This window comes from Melospiza georgiana, chromosome Z (genome assembly GCF_028018845.1).
Source record: "Melospiza georgiana isolate bMelGeo1 chromosome Z, bMelGeo1.pri, whole genome shotgun sequence".
Classification (NCBI taxonomy): Eukaryota; Metazoa; Chordata; class Aves; order Passeriformes; family Passerellidae; genus Melospiza; species Melospiza georgiana.
This window is the reverse complement of record NC_080465.1, coordinates 20,382,744-20,406,626: the sequence shown is the minus strand read 5'-3', so window position 1 is coordinate 20,406,626 and position 23,883 is coordinate 20,382,744. Positions and strand designations below refer to the sequence as shown.

General features: G+C 40.9%; 1 protein-coding gene across 1 annotated transcript in view; it reads right to left on the bottom strand.

The window, feature by feature from the left end:
• The window catches only part of CPLX1 (complexin 1), a 108,185-nt gene that overhangs the window by 28,068 nt on the left and 56,234 nt on the right, over positions 1-23,883 (bottom strand). The window contains exon 3 of the mRNA XM_058044026.1: positions 12,863-13,038. Coding sequence (XP_057900009.1) covers positions 12,863-13,038 — 176 coding nt within the window. The remainder of the gene's footprint in view (positions 1-12,862; positions 13,039-23,883) is intronic.

Sequence of the window (23,883 nt, the reverse complement as noted above, 5' to 3'; positions counted from 1 at the left end):
CATTTTACATTTACCAAAGATTTAAATTCATTTCTGAACTACTTTCCACAACTAGAGGTAAACAGTCCATGTCAGCCAAACAAATAACTTCACTAAACTTGAGGTATACTTTTTTCTTTTCTGGACATCCTTACTAAAAGCAGATGACAAATCAAACAGCTTTTCATAGAGCTATTGTGGTTATGCCAGTTATGCTCTTATTTACACTGATCTGTGGTTAAGACACTTGCCAAGATACACATTGTAGAATTAGACAAGGAGGAGCTTCACACTATCATCTCCTACCAGGACTTCAAATACTGGTTTTGTCTGCCTCAATAATATAGGAAAAAACACAAGAGGTGCCCAAAGCACCAGGACTGGAAAACAAATTGTCTCAAAACTGTCAAAGTGGTAAGACTTCTTAAAAAACATAATATCACTGAGCTCAAAACCTTTTATGAAGAAGTTTTATCAAAGGTATGGTTTCATAATTGTCTTAAGCAGATTTAATTTATTTTAGTGAGTTCAAAATCTGTGCTACTGTCAGGTATTTGCTCTCGTTACCAGTTATGTGGCACCTCTAACATGCATGCATTCATGTATGGATCATTAAACTGAACAAAAGTAACAAAGAGTTTAGACAGGCCAGTTCCCAGTGACTCAGTGTGGCAGAATCTGAGGCCTGGCTTCTGTCCCTTTCCTGATGCCCCTGTAAGTGCTCTCAGTATTTCAAAGTCCCAGGATTACCCTTGAGAAGTAGCTGTATTTTGCAGAGAGAAGCTGCCTGTTGGAAACCCAGAACCAGCCAGGAGAAGGAAAGGAACACAATCTTGTTTGTTTTGAAATCTGATTTTGCATTAGTGAGCCAAGAAGAGATCAGAAGCAGAGCTGGAAACATGAACTGACCGTTTTATTTGAACCACACAAGTGAACAGCCAGAAGGCAGAAGAGAAAAATCAATACAAATGTTGGTCTCCTGAATTCTCTCATAATCTGTGATTTCTTTTTCCCTATCACTGTGATGGCTTCTGCCAACGAAATTCACTCACAAATTCTTGTAAAAACTATTGCTGATCAGACCTGTGACTCCAGTTTCTGGAAGGGCCCAGAGGATACAAAATGCCTTTTACACAGGCTCCAGTGTGACATGTCAGAATGAGAGGCAGATTATGAGTAGTGTGACAGGCCTTTCTCCTTGACACTCACTGAGCCTGTCAAACAAGGTCGAGAGTTACATCTCTGAGAAAACTGAAGCTTAAACAAGGGACTGCACACACTTGTCAGGGGAAAGGAAAGAGCCTTCAGAGTAGTCCTTAACCAGTCAGATTCCTATTCCTTCCCTCAGATGCCCTGCAGAAACAGGCATAGCTCGCCAGCTTCTTATTTGACATTCTCACCCCAGCTTCAAAGGGAAGACCTGAAGTACCCCCTACCTCTCTCCACCTCCAAATCTACACCACAAAGCTGCCTTAAACCACTTGCGAGACACTCAGCCTGAATGACAAAGAGGGGACATTCATCCAAAGAGGGATCAGTGCTTTTCCATTTGTTTCTGTTTGCACATCACACTTCCCTAGCAAACATCTTAGAAGTGGAAAGAATACTTTCATCATGCACAGAAATTTGACAACAGCACATTGCTTACCTTTACAACAACCTGTAAAAAACATAACATATATTCTTACACTAAACCTGTATTTGAAACTAGTGTTTTGGGATAGTATGATCACTTTTCAAACATCTTTAGAGAGATGTACAGCATTCCCACTGTCCAAATCACACTCCTCAGGCAAGAGCTTAACATAATGCCCCTTTGCAGCTCAATCCGTGGTTCTCAATTCCTTCTCTGGAATCCATCTTCTTTCATAAGGCAAGGGAGAAAGGCAGATGAAGAGCAAAAACACACATCTAGACTGAGACTCTTTCAGAACCACATACAGCTTATTGACTTTTTTATTGAAAGCTATTTTACAAAGCACCATCAAATTTTCAGGAGTTAACTAAAATGCTTTTGTTAAACAGCATCAGACTGATCCTGTGAGAATTCAGGGAACTAACTGTTGATTCATATTTCCAGAAGGCTGTGTCATGTACAAGGCTTTGCTGAGATGCAAGCATGCCTCAAAAATATCTCTCTCTGTTTGTTCTTTATAACTTTCCATTCATCTCTTATATCAGAGCTGATCAGAAGAACAAGCACTGCAGAGAAGAGCTGTAGCATTACCAATGAGATATGGATAGAGACTGTCTTACAAGATCTAGTCTTCTAGAACTTGTAGCCTTACTTCTGGATTAAAAATCAGCTAAATTTAAGCCACAAATTTGAATTCCCAACTTGATCTAAACCCTCATGTTATTGGAAAATAACTCAAAGTGGACAGGGACAGAAATGTCTCCCTTGTCACTCAGAGATTGTCTGCAGAAATTGGTGGTGCTGCCCTTACTTCATTGAAGGCAGCTTACTAGATCCTTCCCTTCTAAACAAATCTAATCATCCCTGCAAATTACAGTGTATGGAAAACCGTGATTACAACACCAGAATGTAGGAAGCAAGAATTTTCTGGCCAGGTATACAGCTGTATCAAGCACACAGACATGATGAAGCTGATCCTCTGTTTCTCTGCAACATTGTTTTTCCACTTCCACCTTTGCAGGCCAGGTTTATAATTTAAATTGGTAGGTTCTGCCCAAAACATCTTAGTCACTCATTAAATAAAAGAAAGAAATGCTTTCAGCACCACCCACTAGTCAACATCCAGGGATTCATCTGAAAGCTCCGAATATAGGAGAACAGTTGAGGGATTTTCAAGAAAGGTACACTGAGATGCCTCTATCCCCAAAACAACCTGGCAGCAGCTGGAATAAACCTTCAATCAGGCATGCAAGTCCTGATTAAAAAACACCTAGAAACCCCGCTGTGCTTTCTGCATTATCCAAGGAGCAATTTTTCAGCTGCTTTTCTTACATCAGGCCTTGGACTATTTCTATCTCTGGCTGAAGAATCCTTCCTCTAAATTACAGTCAGCCTGTTAAACAATAAGACAGAAATTACATCCCTATAACTGAGCATGACAGAAATAATCCAACAGCTATAAAATTAATAGTGAAATCCTACAAAAGTATGTGGTGTCAGTTTCAAAAGTAAGCTCAGTCCTGTTATGACCCTAAGGGGCTGCTGGGAGGTCTGGCTTGGGACCCACAGCATAAAAGCAGTGTACATACTCCACAGTACTTGGTTTAGACTGATATTCTTGTGAAGACATGTCAACAGTTTCAGGAAGTGATGGGAAAATTGAACGTGGTGGCCTGGAGTTGAAAGGCTGCATTCTTCCTCCCTCCATCCCAACCAAGCAAAATACACATGCCTCCATGAAGCCTTCAAATGAATAACTGAGTCTGTGCTTCCGAGCAGGAGCAGACATAGAAAGATTCAAGGCTGTACCAAAGGGGAAAGGACAGAACCCTAGAAAACCGTAGACAACAGAAATTATGAAAAAGCAAACATTTCCCAAAAAATTCCCTGTTTCCCTCCAGCAGCAGCCAGCCTGTCTTCTCCAAACTCTCACAGTCCGAGGAATGTCACAGCCTTTCTTCCACATCAGCGAGACGATTATCCTGGCCTGGAAACCCAGGGAGGGCACTTTGCACTGGAGTCTGGTAAGATTAGGTTGGCCCTCTTTATGACTGCCTAAAAACTGGCCAGTGAGGGAGAGAACTCTTGAGACCCTCAGGAAGGCCACATGAATTGCCAATCACTCTGAACAGTGCATGCAAACTCTCCTTTTCTTTCCCAGCTTAACCATAATCAATAAGAGTCTACGGGGAAATGAAGACACAGAGCAGGCAAGGCTACACAACTATGACAAGGAAAGCATGGTTAAAACTTTATCACCCTGTCCCATGCATGAACTCAGACCTTGCCTTGGATTAGCCCTTCTTCTTTCAGGCATGGGCGGACTAATTCCCTCTGACAGTCTTAAATCCCAAGCTGATGTAACTGAGAGCACTGCCAGAACAGATGCAGAACTTCATGCTGATGCCAGGACAAAGTCACATCTTGCTCTAAGGAAGCACCAGCATTTCAAAAGCTCAGCCTGGCTCTGATGACTTTCATCAGAAAAGAATTATGCATCCATTAGCTGAGCCATGAAGGTGCCAGGCTGCAGTCTCAAGCAGGCATAACTCCACTGGTCTCATTAATTCTTGGTGAGTTATCTGATCATTCAGGACTCAGATAACAAAATGCCAAAAGAAGAGACATAATCTGGCTATTGCCTGATTTGAAGCACTAATGGGAGCTCTTTGGCTGCAGCAAAAATGGAACAGACCTTTTAATCTTGTTTGGTGACCTTCACAGTCCATGTATTTGTTTGTCATAAAAGAGAATCAATAAAATGTACAAGCCCTTCCCCTTACACCTGATTTGTAAGCTAGGAAAAGAAAAGTTACATGAAAAACAATGGTGCAGCTGTACTTAATAGAGGCAATGGTACTGATCAAATTACTCTCTTGTAATTGTCTGCATTTTTTGAGGCTGACACAGGTAGTATGGCAGTATGATCCAGAAGGGTCCAAAGGACAGAGCTGTCTACCTTTAAAGTTAAGAGGAATGAAAGATTTAAAGTGGCTGTGTTTGAAAAAACTCAGAGCTCCTGCAGCCACTTAGTCAAATTTTATACCACCCTGACTGAGATTTTTTTTTTCCACCAAGGAAACAGTGTTTTATTCCCCAAAGCAGCAGAGCGGCAAATAAGCTGCTCTGTTTTTTGATGTTTTCCCTTTTTGGGTTTTAACCAAGAAAAGATTCCATGTAGTCTTAGCTCTACTGGCTAAAGGAATTCCAAGTGGACAGGACTGGGCATGGCAACCAATTCTGGAGACCAGTGGCGATGGGAACATGTGTCACACAGACTCTGGGATTTCATTTTTAAGTTCTTCTACTCCCTGTGGAAATGTCCATGTTTTCAGGAGGAGAAGAAACCCTATCTGCATATGGGTTAGACTATATCCCCAGTCCTTCAACACAGAAATGTGATTTCCTACTCAACTACTGCATGATTTTGGGCAGACTGCCCAATTTCTCCATCTGTAAATCACACACACAAAAAATTAATATTAATCACATTATTAATTAAATTAATAAATAATACTTTATATGGTATGTATTATATTATACATTATATAATTTGCATATATAGAATAGAAATAATTTAACTAACTAAAAATCACTTAAAAATTAGATTTTGGAGATCTCTTGGGAAAAATCCCTTCCTCTGTGCTGCTGGGTCTTACTGGCTGATATGAGTAAGATTCAGCCACATTTACAATCACAAAGATGCATCAAAAAGCCAGAAACCGAGCTGAATGGTATTCCAGAGGTGAATGTAGAGTTGTACTAGTACTGGAAAAGAGCTTGCAAATGACCATTTGTTGAGGCATATATTCTGTGTCTTTCCAAGTGCATGAGCCAAATGCTTGGAGTTTCAACGAGTCACACCCAGGAAGGTTTGAGACACCATTCAGATACCCCCTCCTAGTTGAATCCCAGCCCTTCTAACTGTATGTCATATGTTTGGGGTTGTTTTGCACCCGGTCCTGAGTGACTGAACTTCTCAGTGCCATGTCAGCAATGTGCACAGGTTCTTTCAGCCAACAAGACAAAGGCTGTTTAAGTGAGGATTTCAGCTGCATCACTGTAAAGGACACCCTAGCCAGTGAGTAACACTAAAACAGGCTGCATTTCAAGAGACATTTCAGTAACTTCAAAAGCATCACCCAGTGGGATTTTGTTAGCAAGTATCCAAAGTGACATCTACTGGTGCAGATTTGGACTAGCGCAAAACACAGAAATCAAGTTCGAGCAAGGCAGAGCTGCACAAAGAAGCAGACTAATGAGCCCCAAATGTACTAGTGAGGTAGTCAGCACCTGGTTCTGCTGGATAATTGAACCCCTGACTATTATGGAAGCAGATGAAAATTATGCCAATTTTCTTCTGAGCTCCAATGGTTTGCTAAAGATGCCTTCCCACTATGAATTTTAAAAAGTAAAATGGCCTACAGCTACAGCACAGGAAGGAATGCATGCAGGTTTTCCCATAAGGAAAGTTCTGTTAGTTAAATGCCAGGAGATAAGGCCTGGAACACAGATTTTCATTCAGACCACCTATGGAATTCTATAGATCTACCTGGTTGGATTCACCAAGACCAAGACATGGTGCATATCCTGGGATTCTAAGGAAATATAAAGATGAAACTTCTCACTTCAGGTAAGAACAGATTCTCTAAAATGCCCTTGAAGATAGCTTTGTCTAATAATGGACTTGGAGGTCCTTGGCAGGAACATCAATCCCTGTTCTGTGTTGAAAAGTGTATCTGGGAAGGCACCACTTCCCTCTCAATTTGCAAGAGAGACTGCTAAACTTAGGCATACCCAGATAACTTTATCAATTTTTTTCAATTTGTTATTGTATTTCCTCTTTCTGGAGCAGGCGAGTTGGTTCATCCTTTCACAAAAAACAGTCACTGCCTTACAGACAAGGGGATATTTTTGGAGATACAAACCAGAAAATTACATTTTGTCTGGTATTTCCAAAGGTAGAACGTTCTAAAGAAGTGGGTGATTTAGTAAAATTGCAAAGGGAGGCAGTTTGGAAACAAGTTTGATGGTAAAAATCTGTACTCAAGTCCATGTAAAAAACTGATAACAGAAACTCCAAAATCTGACTCAGAGGCAACGTAGGCCAGTCAGGACATCCTTGCATACAACTGGCTGGGGGTAAAAATCCTGGCAGAAGGGCAGAAGTCTTGTCCAGGTCAAATCACTGTATCCCCTTGGAAGCCTCTGAACACCAATATGAAAATGATCTGCAGGGTTATAATGCTCTTGAATCACAATGCAAAAGTGTTTCTTTCTTCCAAATCTGCCTGGGCTTCCTACAGCCTGTCCTCAATAACCAGCGTATCAAATGTGGGCAGAACACCAAAGGATGCTGTCCTTGCAATGTTCTTCTTCCAGGACAGCCTGTGACTTAATGCTGCAAAGAGTGCAATTGTTATCAGTTTTCACCGTTAGTGCTGTTATGACTGTTCCCAGTCATCCCACTCAGCCACTTCACTTCATGGAAGGCACAGCATAATCCTGCCTTGCAAAGTATCCCACCGGGAGTGTCACAGCCAAGACTTTTGCTTCCTCATAGCCAGAGGACCTGTGACCCAGTTGTAAACACTTATGTCTCTACCACAAAGAGAATCTGCACTGAACTAAACTAAGCAGGATAATTTTTACTCATCCACTGCAGAAGCAGAGGAGTCTGGTTAATGATACCTCTCCCTCTGCACAATACATACAGATCTCTGAAAATCTATTTTAAGGCCCCAATACTGAACAGTAGACTCATCTTCATTAGATCAGAAGGGCTGGATAAAAATTTACATCATTGTTTTAATATCAGTGATTTAAAAGGGAAGAGATCAGACAGAATCTTCATGTTCATAGTAAGATTTTTATCTTTGGAATTAAAGAAAGTGATTCATTGCTGAGGAAAATATTTTCTTCGAGATCTTTAATTTTATGGCATGCAAATAACATAACTTCTACACTTTTTTTAGCTGCCAAATGTCTCCAATGACAGATAGACTATTATATTTCTTGCTCACAAGGCAAAAATGCACTATCAAAATTAAATTTTCTGGCAGTGAAATTTCACTCCTTTGTGCAGGGATTTTTAAAGCCCTTGGCAATATCTGCATCTAAAATTATACAAGAATGAAACACCAAATAACATCTAAGACTTTAGCTAACAGTGTGAAGCTATTTTATATCAACAAAATTCTATCAAATTCAAGTTTGCACTCCTGAACTGGGAGTTTAGTTTCAAAGCTCTGTTGTTGCTGAAGAACAGACCCAATTCACATTCTGCTATTTTTCCTCCCCTAAAACGGGATTTTAGGAGCTATGCACCAGTTACATAAGGAAATATGCTAATGAAATATTAAAATTAAATAATTATATGATATTGCATCTTGATTATCTGACATAAAAATCTAGGACCGCAGCTGCAAATCCTGATTGCCCTGTTGTCTGAGTGATTTAGTGCTAAAAGTAAGTTCAGCAATCAGATTTAAAAAAAAAAAAAAAAAAGAGAGAGAAAAAAGTTCCTACATTCCTAAAAAAAAGTGAATTCCAATATCATCTACCTTGAGCCATGAAAGACCAGGAAATTACATGAGTTAAATCCACAATGAACAGAATAGTTTTCATGGTTTTCTTAGGACACAGAGTGCTGTGTCCAGCTCTGGGACCTCCAACATGAGAAGGACATGGACCTGCTGAAGAGAGTCCGGAGGAGAGTCACAAAGAGCATAGTAATAACAGCAATAGAGAATTTAACCCTCAGATGAGGAAATTTGTTATACTGCCATCAGAATTTTGATATTGCATAGTAAATGATCTTGAGAACATATGTTGTAAGACACATCAGAGAAGAAAAACTAAACATCTGTTTATTAAGAAAACAATTATCTTTGTCTTATGTGGCGGGAAAGTTGAAGTTCCTAGAAGTATAAAAAAACAATCATGCACTTTGTCACACCTTTACACAGCATTCAACAAGGACAATTACAATTGTAGAGACAACTTTAAATCTTCCACATTACAATTTTCTATTTGACACTTTTCCATACTTTTCATGCAGATTTCACACTCCATTGAAAGGGCAGAAATCCTTATTAATATAATTAAACTTCTGCTTATTGGACATAAACTATGTGTTCTGTAGGACATGAATCCTTAATAATGTAAGCACAGGAATCCTTATTAATGTGCTATAAACCATGGCTGTATAGCATATACATGGCTAACCAGCATATAAGGCTGATTAAAGACAAGCTGGGCCAGAGACACTTCTCTCTCCCACCCAGAGACCTAGTATGTAAAAAACTACTGAAGCAGCTCATGCTCCAACTCCAGTATGGACCTAAACCTAATATCTTAATATCTGTCCTGCAGTCAAGCCGTTTGGACCATGCTTCCATCCCTTTTGGTTTAAATCCACTATTGCAAGGATATCTCTCAGCTTCTGCTACCGTTCAACAGGATTTGCAATGCTGACTGTCTAAAACATGTCTGAGATTTTCAGGAAGCCAAACTGTGGACATTGTCTCACTAAGACAAGTAGAGTGTTAACTACCGAGCATGGACTAGGGGCTCCTCAAGACTGGACTCTACCACAGTGGTAGAAATAATTAATTATGTAAATAACTAATAATGACAAAAAGAAAGTAATTCACTTTCACTGCTGAGGTGCGCACATACACAAACAATTCATTTATAGAAGGCAGTATTCCACCCAAGAGCACTGGAAAGAAAGCTGCTGCAGCATGGCAAGTTGCTAGTACTTGCTATTAGCAAGGTAGCAGGGATATTGGCTATCCATAGCCTCACCTGCCAGACAAAGGGGCACTGGAGGCCTCTCAGGAGTCATGCCTGAGCTGGTCAGGCACGGTAACTCTCCACAGAGGCAGCTGGGATAGGGCCCAGAAGATCTGTGAGGGATTAGTGTCAAGACCAAAACCTGATCTGATCAGAATGTTAGCTGCATGCACCCCTCCTGAGGTAGGAGGAAGCTGGAGTATACCCCAGTTATCACTACCAAATGCTGGACTTTGATATTGGGTAGTGGCTCAGACTAGTAGCATTGGGTAGATATTGGGTAGTAGCTGAGGTGGTCCAGTTATTTCAAAATGTCATGTCCAAATGTTACTCCTAAAATTTCATTTCCAAATGAAAATGCATCATATTTTTAAGGGGGGGGGGGCGGGGAAGGAAACCCAAACAATTCATTTCTGTGTAATTTGTACTACCTCTGCATAAGTAATTTCCACACCCAGCTGCCATGCTGGGTTGAGGGCATACATGTCTCAATTTCTCAATTTAATTGATTGGATTTGAAAGTTAACACAGGCTGGAACGTATCTGTGATATTTGTCACCATTCCTTTTAAGCCCTGCCATAGCTCCCATATTTCCTGAAGCCCTAAACAAGAGAGTGCATTCATAACACTTGCTGGAAAGCCAAGGCAAAAAGTCAAAAGCAACAAACATGATGAGTCCATCCTTTCTGTCAGCCTCACCCAGAGCCATATGAGCTCACTGGTGAAGCTGTGATTCCCTGGATTGCTCCCCGAACATCCTGCAGCTGCACTAAGGAATAATTGTAACTGTGGGTTCATAACCTATGACACACACTTTCAAACTTTTACACTGCATAAATAATCAGTTCCTATTCAGTCACTCAAACTAATTGCTCATTTTCCACTCTCTCACATGAGAAATGAGCAAATATTATAGTGGAGTTTTTTAACTTAAAATGTCTTTGATTTTATTCATACCTGCCAAAAGCAACTTGTGCTTGTATATATACCAGAGAGAACATGTGTTTCAGTTTTCTTCTTTTCTGCATTTCTGTTTTTAGTGGAGTTATAGAAGAAATGAAGGCAACTGCTAAATAATCAAGTAATGAAGGAAGTAATCCATCTCTTTTTTAATTTTTTCAACATATTTCCAACCACCAATCATCACTACTAGAAGACAGTCTTGTATATAATCAAAATCATCTCTTTGTCAGGACAAGGTGAGAAGAAAAGAGGAAGAGATACAGCTCCTTTCTACAGCTTTATCCATCTTTTCTGACTCTGCAGAAAACACCTTCATCTTTCAAATGCATGCTACTTAGGATTATTCCTAGGAAAAAGAAAACTGCAGGAAACTGAGCTCACAATCCAGATGATTAGCATCAGGACTTCCTGATGCTAATCTCAAAGGTACTCCACCACACCAGTCCAGAGCCTTGACTGAGGTCAAATAATGTTCCTTCAACTATTCCTGTTCTCCTTTTCTTCAGACCCAACTCCTTGACAAATTTTCAAGGATTCCGTGCATTTTTAAGAGATTTTGTCCCCCAGTGCTCAGCCAGCTCAGCAAAGTCCAGGTAGTTGCCAGTATCATAGGGAAATCCCCTCTGGCTGTAGCTCAGGCTGTGTGCATCCTACTCATGAATGAGATCACCTTGAAATTACAACACAGAACATCTCAGACTTTTTTAATGGTTTTACAGCAGTTTTCCCAACAGCAAGAAAAGGGCAGCCCCTATCTACATCTGGGAGCAATTCAGTGGTCCAGAAGAGACAGTCACTAGTGAAAACTGGGTATTAGCTCATTTGCCTGCAACTGAGAAATTTCCTACTCTTTTTTTCCCCCCTCATGACCTTTGTCAGTGCTTAAAAACAGTTCTACTGTAAGCACACCTTTAATATATTATGCACACATTGCTATGCTTATATTAATATACTAGATTCTCTAGATATATATTCATTAAATACATTATTGCTGGGGTTGTTCAGCCTGGAAAAAAGAAGGCTCCAGGGAGACTCCATTGCAAACTTCCACACCTTGAGGGGGCTTATAAAAAGGAGGGAGAGGAATGTAGTGACAGGACGAGGGAAACGTTTTTAAACTAGAAGAGGATTGTTTAGATTAGATATTAGGAAGAAATTATTTCTTCAGATGTGGTGAAGCCCTGGAACAGGTTGCCCAGACAAGCTGTGGCTATTCCATCCCTGGAAGTGTTAAAGGCCAAGTGGGATGGGCTCTGAGCAGCCTGATTAGTTAAAAATGTCTTTACCCATGGTAGAGGGGTTAGAACTAGATGATCTTTAAGGTCCTCCCAACCAAAACCATTTGACAATTCTATGATTCCATTATTAAGAAACAATTTTGACCAGGTAGAGGTTCTGCATTTCTGTCATCCTGTCAGTAGCCTTTTTAAAATTATCATATAGATAGCTTTTTTTGGCAGTGTCAAAGGTAGACAATTCCCTCTAAGTCTTTTCTTTTCTTAGAAGCATAATCCCAAATTTCTTTATTTGCAGAACAATTTGCAGTAACTCTTTGCAAGCTGCACTGTGTCTCCAGAGAAATTTACCCTCATTCATGCTTCCGTCATGAATTATAAGAACTGGGTCAGAAGTTTGGTCTAATGCAGATACAGTTTTGTTTATGTCTGTTCCAAGACATGTTCTTAGAGCACAGAGGTAGGAACTGCAAAAGGGAACACCTCTTATAGTAAACAAGACTTCCTTGCTTTATCTACAGGTATTTTCTTTGGCACATCCTGTGAGTCACCTGACAGGCCTTCATCATTAGAAACCCCTTGTCCAACCATTGCCCACATTTCTTTCCAAGATCCCTGAACACCAGCAGACCTTCTTACAAACATAACTTATTCTAAAGAGACAGTTTTGACCTGGCTTTGAGGGTGAGGCATCAAAACACAAACACACATCAATCCCTAATAGTTAATGTATAAAATTTTTATTTCAGATGAATCCCATGTGAGTGGTAGAAACCTAAATACTAACAATAGAATAGATTTGTCCCATATCACCTGGTCAACACAATAAAGCTTTGGAATCAATACATACGATAACTGCAACAGAAAATCACTCTCAGAAACTCACTGAATTATGACTTTTCTCACAAACCACAAATGCAAGCTTGGAAAGCATCGTCAAAGGGACAAGGAAGCCTCTAATAATTAATTTAATGTGAGTGCTTAATAGATGATAAAAAAATAGATGGGTTCCTTCCCTCACTTTCTCTCTCTATTTCAGGTTTGCAGGGCTTTGCTCTGTCGCAGGTGTGTTTAAACAGGAACAGGACTTGAGGAAGAGTGCACAAAACGACAAAGTTCTATGTGGCAGAGTAAATACCTGGTTCTATCCGGGTGCCTAGGGAAGGGAACTAGTCACAAATCAGCTGAAAACAGGTGTTCTTTACTGGGCATTACAAGCTGACCAGCGTGCATTGAAAGCCAGTTACCTACCTTGTCTCGAATTCCTTGTCTCATAACTTCTCTTTCAGCCTCCATCTTGGCATATTTGGCTTTCCTCTCTTCCTCTTGTTGCCGAAGGGCTTCCTGTCGTTCCTCTTCTTTCTTAGCAGCATCTGGGTCTTTCTCCTCATCCCCACCCAGCATCTTTCCCATGTCTTTGGTAGCCCCTAGGGAAAGCAAAAGAGAAAATCAGCCCTGTAAGAATGTGGTGAGACCCCCAGGATGACAGCTCTCCCCTTCCCCAGGCTCAGGGCCATCTGTCATTCCCTCTGCATCTGCATCAGTGAAGGGTTTCTCCTTTCCCTGGGGAGGCAGCACACTCTTCCCAAGCAGGAGGTGGGCAAAGCACTTAACCTGATCAGGTAAGTTTCCTGGAACTGGCAGGAGAAGCACAGCAGCAAAAGGAAGAGACCAAATTTGTAGATCTGCATGATGGCAGCACAGTTTGTTTGCAGTCCTGAAAAGGACAAGCTGCCATCCACACTATATTTTCACTTCATCAGCTCAGCCAAGTGACTGAAGATTGATTTTGAAGGGTCTTTAATGTAATAGGCAAGTAATACATGCAGAACAAAATGACACCAGGGCTGGGAAAGGAGTTTGAAATCTTGATTGCAGGGATGAGTAATCACACTCTTAACTGCTGTCAGAAATTACAAATACCATGACAGGTAGGACCACATGGCATTAGCAAACAGTTTGAGTTGATGAATTCTAGGCTCCTACCATGGATCAGAAAGAAGCATCATCTCTGCGTCTCTTAAGTGTTCTTGGACACCACCACCTCTAAGGCTTAGTGAGATCATGGTTTTGTCTTGTTCCATTGCTGAGTACACATTGTTCCCAAATTTTCATTCCCTGTGTGCTCCTGAGGCAGTTTTTGGTGTTGTGCAAAGCCCTTGCACAACTATGCAAATGAGGTGGAGGTTTCCTGCATGCCCTTTTATCCCCAAAGTGCTGCATAAATCCATTTATCCTGTATTTCAGTGACATTTTTATTAGCAATGGCTGTCAATAATCCAGCTAGGAAGAAAAACAGTGTCTGAGGAAAGGGGAAGAGCATGTGATGCAGCATCATCAGGGCACTGGAGGGCAGCAGCAGGATCAAGCCTGGTTTCATGGATGAAGAGAAGACAGATGTCCTTTGGAAGAAGTGTTGGACCTTCCCTGCAGCAGGAAAACACTCTGCATCTTTTACTAAAAGAGATTCCTTCTTCCTAGAAAAACGCTGCAGGTCCTTAGATGCTGAGTCACAACACCTCTATATTGGCTCATTGCTGGCTAAGATTTAACTGATTTAATCTGAGATAGCCTTGTTCTTACACATAATCACAATTACACACATTCAGCATCTCTTGTCTTCCATAAAGCAAAGATTTCTGGCCTTCACAAAGGCTTGGGCTGGAAGGAGACACTATCGAAGACCTGCCAAGTAATTGTTGGTTTCATGAAAGGCTTAGTGAAGGAAAGAGGTTCTCACAATCCTTTATAAATTACCCTTATAAATTACTCTTGGTTTGTCAACACTGCTGAAGGACTGTGATTGCTCTTGCTTTCCACATCAGTTCTTGGGACAGTGATTGTGAAACCTTGATCCTGAAGGGAAAAAACATCTGCAACCTGTCACAATGATTCCTCCTGAATTGCCGTAGTGATGGCACTTGCCATATCAACTACTGCTTCTAATAACCACTAAGGAAGTTGTAAAGAGGTAAGCAGATGCCTTTTTTCTCCACAGTTTGTTTCCAAGTTAAATGTTTTCCCAGAACCCTAAGCTGAAAGCAACCCTGAATCAAAAATAATTCTCCAATCCCCCAAAATGTCACAGAGAAATGTCCCCTTTACATCTCCTTCAGAGAAGCATGGGGAAACTGGTAATTTTAAGCCCTACAAGATCTGGTTGTAATACACAGGGTTGGGGGTTTTTGCCATGTGGGAAATAACAACAGTAAACATGAATGTCTGTATTCAGCTGCCTAACCACACACCTCTTGATGCTTCCATTGCTAGGAAATCTGTGGATTAAAACAAAAAGGCACCTAAGGACCCCAGACAAACCCCACCTGGAATATTCATGGTCCCTGTCTACTGTCAGCCTTCCTCTACCACCATTTTGCATCCTTCATTGCAGGATCAGAGTAATACAGAAACTCTTGCATATTGATGGAAAATTTACCCAGACCATCTGGCAATTTCTTTTCTGTAGTGCAAGGAAGGCTAACTGAAATTGCAAGTAAGCTAAAACTTCACAGCAAGCAAAAAGGAAATATGGCCTAGTTGTGTCACATGTGCCTACTATAGGAATCTCTCTAAGCAGCCTTTTTGTGCAAACACCAATGATCACAAATCTCACTAACACCTTTAACTTCTGAGTTCCCCTCAAATGATTTCTCCACTGATCTTCAAACTGATTTGGGTTCAATAATCTATCGAGTTTATCCCTTTTTAGCTTCCCTCCACTTAGAGCTACTCAGACAGCATAAAACTCCAGTTACTTAGGAAACAGGATGCAGCAAAAGAGATTCTTTTTTTTCCATTCTAAGCGCTACTTCTAGACTATCATTAAGCTGTAATGTCAGCTCAGCTCATCACATAAGAAGTAAAATTGCATAACTAATTTTTATTTCTTAGGCAAGACCAAGCTTTTAAATACATAAGGCATTTTGCTCTGCAGCCATTCAGCGTACAAGACACTTAGAAGAACAAGAATGGATTAGGATCCTCATAGATGCTCTTAATTCATCTCTGATTTTCAAAGTCACCTTCTAAGTGTTCAAAATGCTACACTGTTAACTAATTAGAAGGCAATGTATTATGAGAACCAAAATTTTACACTTCATTTTAACTAAGGACTCTTGTGTTACTTTTAGAAAAGCTTTTTTTCCATCTCTTTTGTTCTTCATCCTAAACTGTAGACTTTGTTGTTAACATTCCCTGGAAAACAGCTTATGTTTTTAGCAGTTCAGCAGCAAAGATTCCAGACAATTCATCTACGTGCAACTGAGATGCACCAGTTATGGGCACAAGCAAAAGGAAGGAGCAATTGTTCTGTCTGCTTTTGAAGCTTCCAAGGAAACAGAGGATGGACACACTTACTGAATCTGTTCATATGATAAACCTGGGAGGTTTTGTCTTTATTTTTTCTTTTTGTCTTTCCCACCCCACTCATGACATACACCTTGACACAAAGAGAAGTTGTGTCAAAGAGACACTGCCACACTATTCATCAATCAGTATGGTGTTTCAATCAAGACTTCTTGACAAGACTTCTTAACATCTTTAGACAAGACTACAGAAAGGAAACAGAAATGGCTAAAGCTGCAGGACAACGTTTGCCAACTGTCAACTTTCTGGCTACAAACAGGGACCTGCCCTCAAAGAACAAAAAACTTCTATATGGAAAAAATCCCAGAAGCATGTGAAAAGAAGTGGCATGGCAGTTCTTTCAAAGTAATAGTAATTCCTTTAGTCCATATAGGCCAAGTAGCTAAACAAACAGGTGTTAAACCAAATACTACAGGTGCACTCAGATATTATGTGCTGGTTTTGGCCAAGATGGAATTAATTTTCTTCACAGAGAACTACTTACAGGTTGCATTTTGGATTTCTGCTGGATACAGTGATGATAGACACATTTTTGTTATCGTCCAGCAGGGCTTACACAGAGACAAGGCCTCTTCTGCTTTTTGTACTGCCATACTGGTGAGGAAGCTGGGGGTGAATGAAAAACTGTGAGGGGACAGGTCACCCAAACTGATCAAAGGGATATTCCAGAACAGTATTTAAAGTTGGGTGCAAGAAGGAGGGAAGAGGGAACATTTGAGTGATGTTATTTGTCTTCCCAAGTCGCTGTGAGGCATGAGGAGGCCCTGCTGTCCTGGAGATGCAAAACACCTGCCTGTTCATAGTAACCAGTGAATTAATTCCTTGTTTTGCATTGCTTGCATGGATGGCTTTTGCTTTCCCTGTTGCCTTTATCTCAAACCCACAAGTTTCTAGCTGGTGGGGAGGTGAGTGAGCAGTTGCATGGTGCTTGGTTGCTGGTTCGGGTTAAAACATGACGTACGCATTTGTGTGAGTTTTGCTGGGTTAAATAATCATTATGCATCTGAAAAATATTAATATGGTTCTTCAGGTGCCTGTGGGAGACATTCCCCAGCAAAACAGCAGAAAAGCAAACCATCTGTCTGGAAAGCAGTTTTACAGTGAAAGCTTTGGGGTTATGGTGGACAACACGAGCTCACAATGTGTCCTTGCAGCAGAGAAGGTTAACGGTCCTCTGGGCTGCATTAGGAGCACTGTTGACAAGAGGTGGAAGGATTCTTCCCATCTACTCAGCCCTGTTGTGACCAAATTTGGAGTTATACACGCAGTTCTGGGCTTCAAGATACAAAAGAGAGATGGAGCCACTGGAATGAGAAAGCAAAGAAATGAGACAGCCATGAAGACATTTAGGATGCTCAAGGACCTTTGATACAAGAAGAGCCTGAGAGAGCAGGGACTGCTTAGCCTGGAGAAGAGAAGGTTCAAGGGGTTGCAGGAGTATGTGTAAACAACAGAATTAATATGAAGGAGACAGACAGGTACCCAGTGACAGGAGAAGAGATAATGTGTACAAACTTAAGTACAGAAAATACAATTTAAATATTTAAAAAACAAATTTAGTTGCAGAAAGTCACTGTGGAGTCTCCATCTGTGGAGATATTTAAAAATTCATGAGCCACAGCCTTGAGCAACCTGCTGTAGGTAACCCTGTACAAGAATAAGGTTGGACTAGACAACCCTTGCAGATGGAGCAACAGCTTCAGTGTGTGGCTCTGTGAGACCTCGTCAGTAAGTGTTTTGAACTACATCTGGAGGGCAGCAGCAGGATCAAGCCTGGTGTTGTGGGGTGACAGCCTTTATCCCAATATCGTGTGTTGTGTCTGGCAGCTGTGCCTTTTCTCTCTTTTCACCCCCCCCCGGCCGTCTTGCCGCGGCGGGGCGGGGAAGAGAGGAGGGAGTGTAACCAGGCACTTTTGCTTTTGGCTTCTGGCTGCTTGGCTTGGCTAGCCGCTTTGCTTGCTCCTGCCTCGGCCCCTAGCTGATAGTTTTTTTGCTGCTTTTGCTTTCTGCGCTGTTTTTTTCTTTTCTTTCGTTCCCTCTTTCTTACCCTCCCCTCAAGATACTGGACCGGCTCCAGACCTGACCTGGGACGTCCAGGACCCCCCGGAGTCTGCGAGAGAAGCTCAGCGCCCTCCACAGCACTGCCTGGTGTCTTTTCTTTTCTTGTGTTGGGGAGTGTTCTTTTGTTACTTGTCAATAAATAGGTTTTGTTTTCCACTTTGCTCCTCCGAGAAATTCCTTCCCGAACCCGGTATTGGGGGAGGGGTGGTTGGAGGTTTGTTTTTTGGGGGGCTCCCTTTTGGAGATTTCCCCTAATTTGTCCTAAACCAGGACACCTGGTTACATGGATAAAGAGAAGACACATACCCTAAATGGTGAGGGTGTACATACCCAAACATGTGAAGAGTACATGCCCAAACATATCCTGTATCTGAAGAAAAGTAAATTCTTAACTGCCAGACCTGTTACAGAAGCACCACCAACCATGAGCTAACCCATGTCAACAGCTGACTGATATCAATCCAGCTTTCATGAAGAAAATGTAAACCCACAAATCAACTTGCAAGAGTGAAGTTGAATTTGCCACTTGATTAAAAAAATAACTGTCCTAAATATGGCAGGCAAAGTTGTGTGTTGGGAAAACAACAGGATTAGGATTACTAAGGATGACTTCCAGAGAAATAGGAACATCTTAGGCCTCCTTAATTAATTAAAGAATGATGGAAATTTGCACACAGCATTGTTTCAGATAATTACGTGAAATCAAAAGCTTTTCCTCTGCAAAAATCTCATTTCATATTGTAGACCAGTAGTACCCAAACCCGTGCTTCAAAGTCTACGCATGTGTGTATGCTTAGATCAGAGAATGGTGCAAAAGTTCTACCTCTTAAACACAGGTTTCACAGGAAACAGCAAGAGATTTACCTGAAATAGGCATGCCCCGAGAGAATTTTACAGGGTTTTTTTTTTTTTTTTGGAAGTACTATTTGTGGCTGAGCCATATTTAGATTGAACAGACAGGACAACAGATTCCTCAGAGTCTCTAAATCACAGCATGTCTCTTTATCACATCATCCAAACATAAGGAGCTAATCACAAAGCACTGTTCTGGAGCAGGAATGGGTCACTCAGTTTTGCAGAATCACTTCAGAATCAGAACTAAGTACATTTTATTGATATTAGGGAAGATCATCAAGGCTATGATATAAAGCTTATGTCTGGAAAAAACAACCAAAACATCTGACTTCCTCATGCTACAGTTTCAATAAAAGTGAAACAGCCCTCCAGGAAGTATTGTGTAACATTCAAAAGTGGTACTTTCATGAACCAAAAAACCCCATGTTTAAATATTAATACTGAATAGCTCTAAAGAAACCATCATAATTTCTCAATTAACTAAAACTAATACACCTAACAAAATGGATTAGATTCCTTATGTAAACAAAGAACTGATGCCAAGTTCAGTTGAGGAGCTCATTTGAGAAATCATATTATCTTGGAGAATGCTATTTTCTGGTCTTTTTGGTAATGTGGGGATCTCTGATAAGGACCATTAACATTTTATTAAATTAAGAAATTCTCTATGAAATTCAAAGTTCAGAGTAGACAGAGCTATCTCTCTCTCCTTACTTTTCCTGATCCACTCATCACAAATCTTAACAACTGAGATAGGATGCATTTGTGTGCATTTGTGCTTCCTGGGACAAGCTATGAGTTGATGCTTATTTCTAAGTCAGTGAGAAGCCTATCTTCTTCAGCGTTACCTTTCCTTTGATATCATGGGAAAGACACTAGGAGGATTACAAGAGGTTCATTTAGACATGTCAAGTGATGAGCCATGGGTCACATGTCCTGTGCAAGTTAGGTAGTGGCAGAAACACAAATGGGTAAGAGGAAGGAGTAGAAAAGGAGCACTCAAGGCTTCAGTTCACTTTGTTTATAAATTAACACTACTGAAAAATAGATGCCTACTAGGGACTTTTACTTCAGCCATTCCCATTCCCATTCCCCTTCCCCAGACTCAATTTTCTGTGCCTCTGGTATTTCACTTCAGTCTTTCTCCCTAGACAAAATGTACTGCAAAACAAAACAGGTTTTTCTTACAGGGAAACAAACTGGTAAACTGAAAAAACTCTAAAGGTAAATGAGATATTTAAGGATATTTGGAGGTATTTAGAACACCAACTATTTTGAAACATCATCACTATGGTAATGTGTCATTTCCCTTTCAGACATCGAGGCAGACTTTAAAAGCTGATGTTGAAGGGCCTTTTGCCAGCTTGGCACAAAGCCAAATGGAGACACTTTGAATTTTCTAGAATTTTTTTCCACATTCTCTGAGGCCTATATTATTATATATAGGTTATAACATGTGCAAGACCTATAATTCACTCGGTAGATGGGTATTGAAGACAAAAAGTGAATGAGGTAGATAGCCACTTCAACAGAAAACGGTTTTTCTTATCTTACAAGCTGCTGAACAGTCTTCTTTGGTAGATAATGGAAAGTACGTTTTTAAAGCAAGACCCTGTCAGCTTCATTAAAATAAATTTTTAGCTAAAATCTTAGTCACTACATTTTTATTTCTGCAATCTCCATCTCTGCACAATGACAGCTCCTCTCTAGCTACATAGGACAGTACAGTACTTGCACACAGATCAACATCAATCTCCTGGTACCTGCACATTTGTGCAACAAATGGATAAATTCCTTTCCTATTGTCTCCTTCTAGCTTACAAATAGCAATTCATATTTGTAAGTGAATTCTTCACTTAGTATATTATTTATTTCTTTGCACTGGCATCATGTTCTTTTAACACAACTTTAACTAAAACAATAAAGTTCCCCATTAAACTTATATGGAGACATAATTTTCAGGTGACATTCATTTCATCTGATATTAGACCTTTAGTCCAATATCCTGGACCTTTGGAGCTCTCTTATTTTTCATGGAATCATAGGATCATGTAGGTTGGAAAAGATCTTTATGATCATCAACTCCAACTTCTAACCTAAGACTGTGAAGTCCACCACCAACCACGTCCATAAATGCCACATCCACGTGGCAAAATGTATTCCATGTATTTTAAATCCATGTATTTTAAATGCCTCCAGAGATGCTGACTCTACCATATCATTGTTACAGTCTGTTCCAAAGTTTAAGAACCCTTCTGCTGGGAAAATTTTTCCACATATCCAAGCAAAACCTCCACTGGAACAACTTGAGGCCATTTCCTCTTGTCCTGTCCCTTGCTACATGGGAGAAGAGACCAACACCCAGGTGGCTAAAACCTCCTTTCCGGTTTTAAGTGATAAGTCAGTCTCCTTTTCTCCAGGCTGAACACTCTCATCTTCCTCAGCTTCTTCTCACAGGACTTGAGCTCCAGACCCTTCACACCTCTCTTGCCATTCCCTGGACCTCAATGTCATTCCTGTAGTGAGGGGCCCAGAGCTGGACACAGCACTCGAGGTGTGGCCTCACCAGTGCCAGTACAGGGGCAGAATGACCTCCCTGCTCCTGCTGGCCACACTATTCCTGACACAGGCCAGGAGCCATTGGCCTTCTTGGCCCCCAGGGCACACTGCTGGCTCATGTCCAGCTGCCATCAATGAGCAGCCCCAGGTCCTTCCCTGCTGGGCAGCTTTCCAGACACTCTGCCCCAACCTGTAAGACTGCATGGGGCTGTTGTGACTGAACAGCAGGATCTAGCACTTTGCTTGTCATTTGTTGTTGAGGTTTTTATTTACCAATCACAATTTCCATTTCATGACAAACAAGAAGCCAGCACTGGGCTAATACATATCTGTAATTGAAAATGATCCTATAGGTGTTTTTCCAGGCTGAAGCAGGTACTGCATTTTATAATCAGTTTCTGAAAGATGTCAAACACTCTTGATGGCCTGTCATTTCTATCTGATTTGTATGCATCAGAGTAAGCATTCTTCTTATCTCATACTGTGCCATGCACTTTTGATTCAGTATAGTTTATATCTCTGAGGAATAAGATATTCACTTCAGTTCATTCATTAGCTTGCGAAACTCCTCTGATGTAAAAAAGAAAAAGAAAAACAAAACTAAGAAAACAAACAGAAAAAAAAAACAAAAAACAACAAAAAACCACACACTTCCTAGCTGAAATACATTCTTCTGATATTCTGTGATGAACTCTTTCATTCTCCTTCTGCTCTGTGACCTTTCATGAAGCCTACCAGCCAGCATGAACAATTATTTTCTGATACACGAGTGTATGCCAAATATCCATAAATATTGTAAGATGACGCCATTTCATGCTGATAACTACAAGATGGTGGTACATTATGAGGTGACTGACACAAATGTGCAAAGACAGAAGCTGCGGGAAGGTTATCAGCTACTTCTGATAACCTTGGATAGGGTGAGGCTTTGCAGAAGAAAGAAACTTAGTTTCATTTGTAAACCCATTTCACATTCTGCATGGGTTTTATTTTCATCTGACCGCATCATTCTGCAACTGAAACCATGGTGAAGCACTTCTGCCACTGCCTTTGAAGACACACAGGCTGTTAGGATAAGCTATGCTTCAGTCACTCATAAAAGCAATAATTGCATTGATTGGAAACAGATTGGAAATGTCATGAGTTCACATAAGCAAGTCCTGTTGAAGATGAAAACAGACAACTGGATCAAAGAATAGAATTTTAATACATAATTTATATTCCAGTTTTGTTATACAAGGTGTTTCTTTGGTGTGGATATGTGTTTAAGTAGCACACCCGTAACTACAAACTTGTCATACAAGGAAACACCTGATGACGCACATGCAAGGGTCAGTGTTAGCAGTGTCAATGTGTCTGGGTCAGCCTCACCCAGAAAAATGCCTTGGGCTAGGGACACATCATCAGAAAAATGCAGCTCACCACGTTGCTGTCTCAGATCCCTGCACAGACAGAACTCAGGCTTTCTCTCACACATACTTCACACAGATACTTTACTAAACAGGCACCGTGATGCAGCACTCTCCCTTCCCCATTCCACACTGTTGCCTGTGCCCACTGCAGAAGAGCACTAGGTTGTGAGTCTTCAAAATCCTGCAGCTGTGCAAAGAGGGCCTGGAGGAGGCATCTCTGTTCCTGAGACCAACGCACACAGCAGGCAGGTTCCTGAGACTCCTTTTACCACCTCCTGCCAGTCAAATCCTGCTACAAGGCGGCAAGAGGGAAAAGCAAAAAGCTGGAAACAAAAGCAATCATCAGTCTTCAGCATCAAGCACTAAAAGAATATTCAACCACTGTGCCCCCACTGGCTACAGGCTGCTTGCACAGGAAGAGAAATGAAAATGATGCAGACATAATGGGGAGGGATTCTGGAGCAGCAGACTGAGCAGCCAGCTGAAGAGTGCAAATGTGACTCTGCTTTTGGAGGGATCATTACTACACCAAGATACCTGGAGGGCCACAGTCTTCTGCTGCAAAGTGTGTGCAACCCTAGCTAAAACACACTTGCTTTCAGGCACATTGTATAAGTACATTTCCAGATGCACTACACAAAAATAGCAATCCATGCACTGTTCTTTTGGACTACAACACAAATCTTTTCCCTAAAAGACAGAGTGATGCCTTTTATTATTTGGTAAGGGACTAAGAAACATCTTAAGATTAAGAAGATTTACAGCAATTAAGATAATATAAGTTTCTGTTACTGCCTCTGCTCCAGAGCTGCTGCATGCAACTTTTGGAGGTTCTCCCATTTCTCCTTCTCAGGAATTGTGTTCATCTTCATTGTTTGCATTGTAAAGCTGCTGAATGCAGGCAATTTTGAGCCAGATCTACACCTGAAAGGGTGCAATCGCTTTTTCAGAGCACTCCATGCAACCCTACCACCATAAAAAAGCAGGAACAGCTCCCTGTATAACATAAATGCAGTGCCT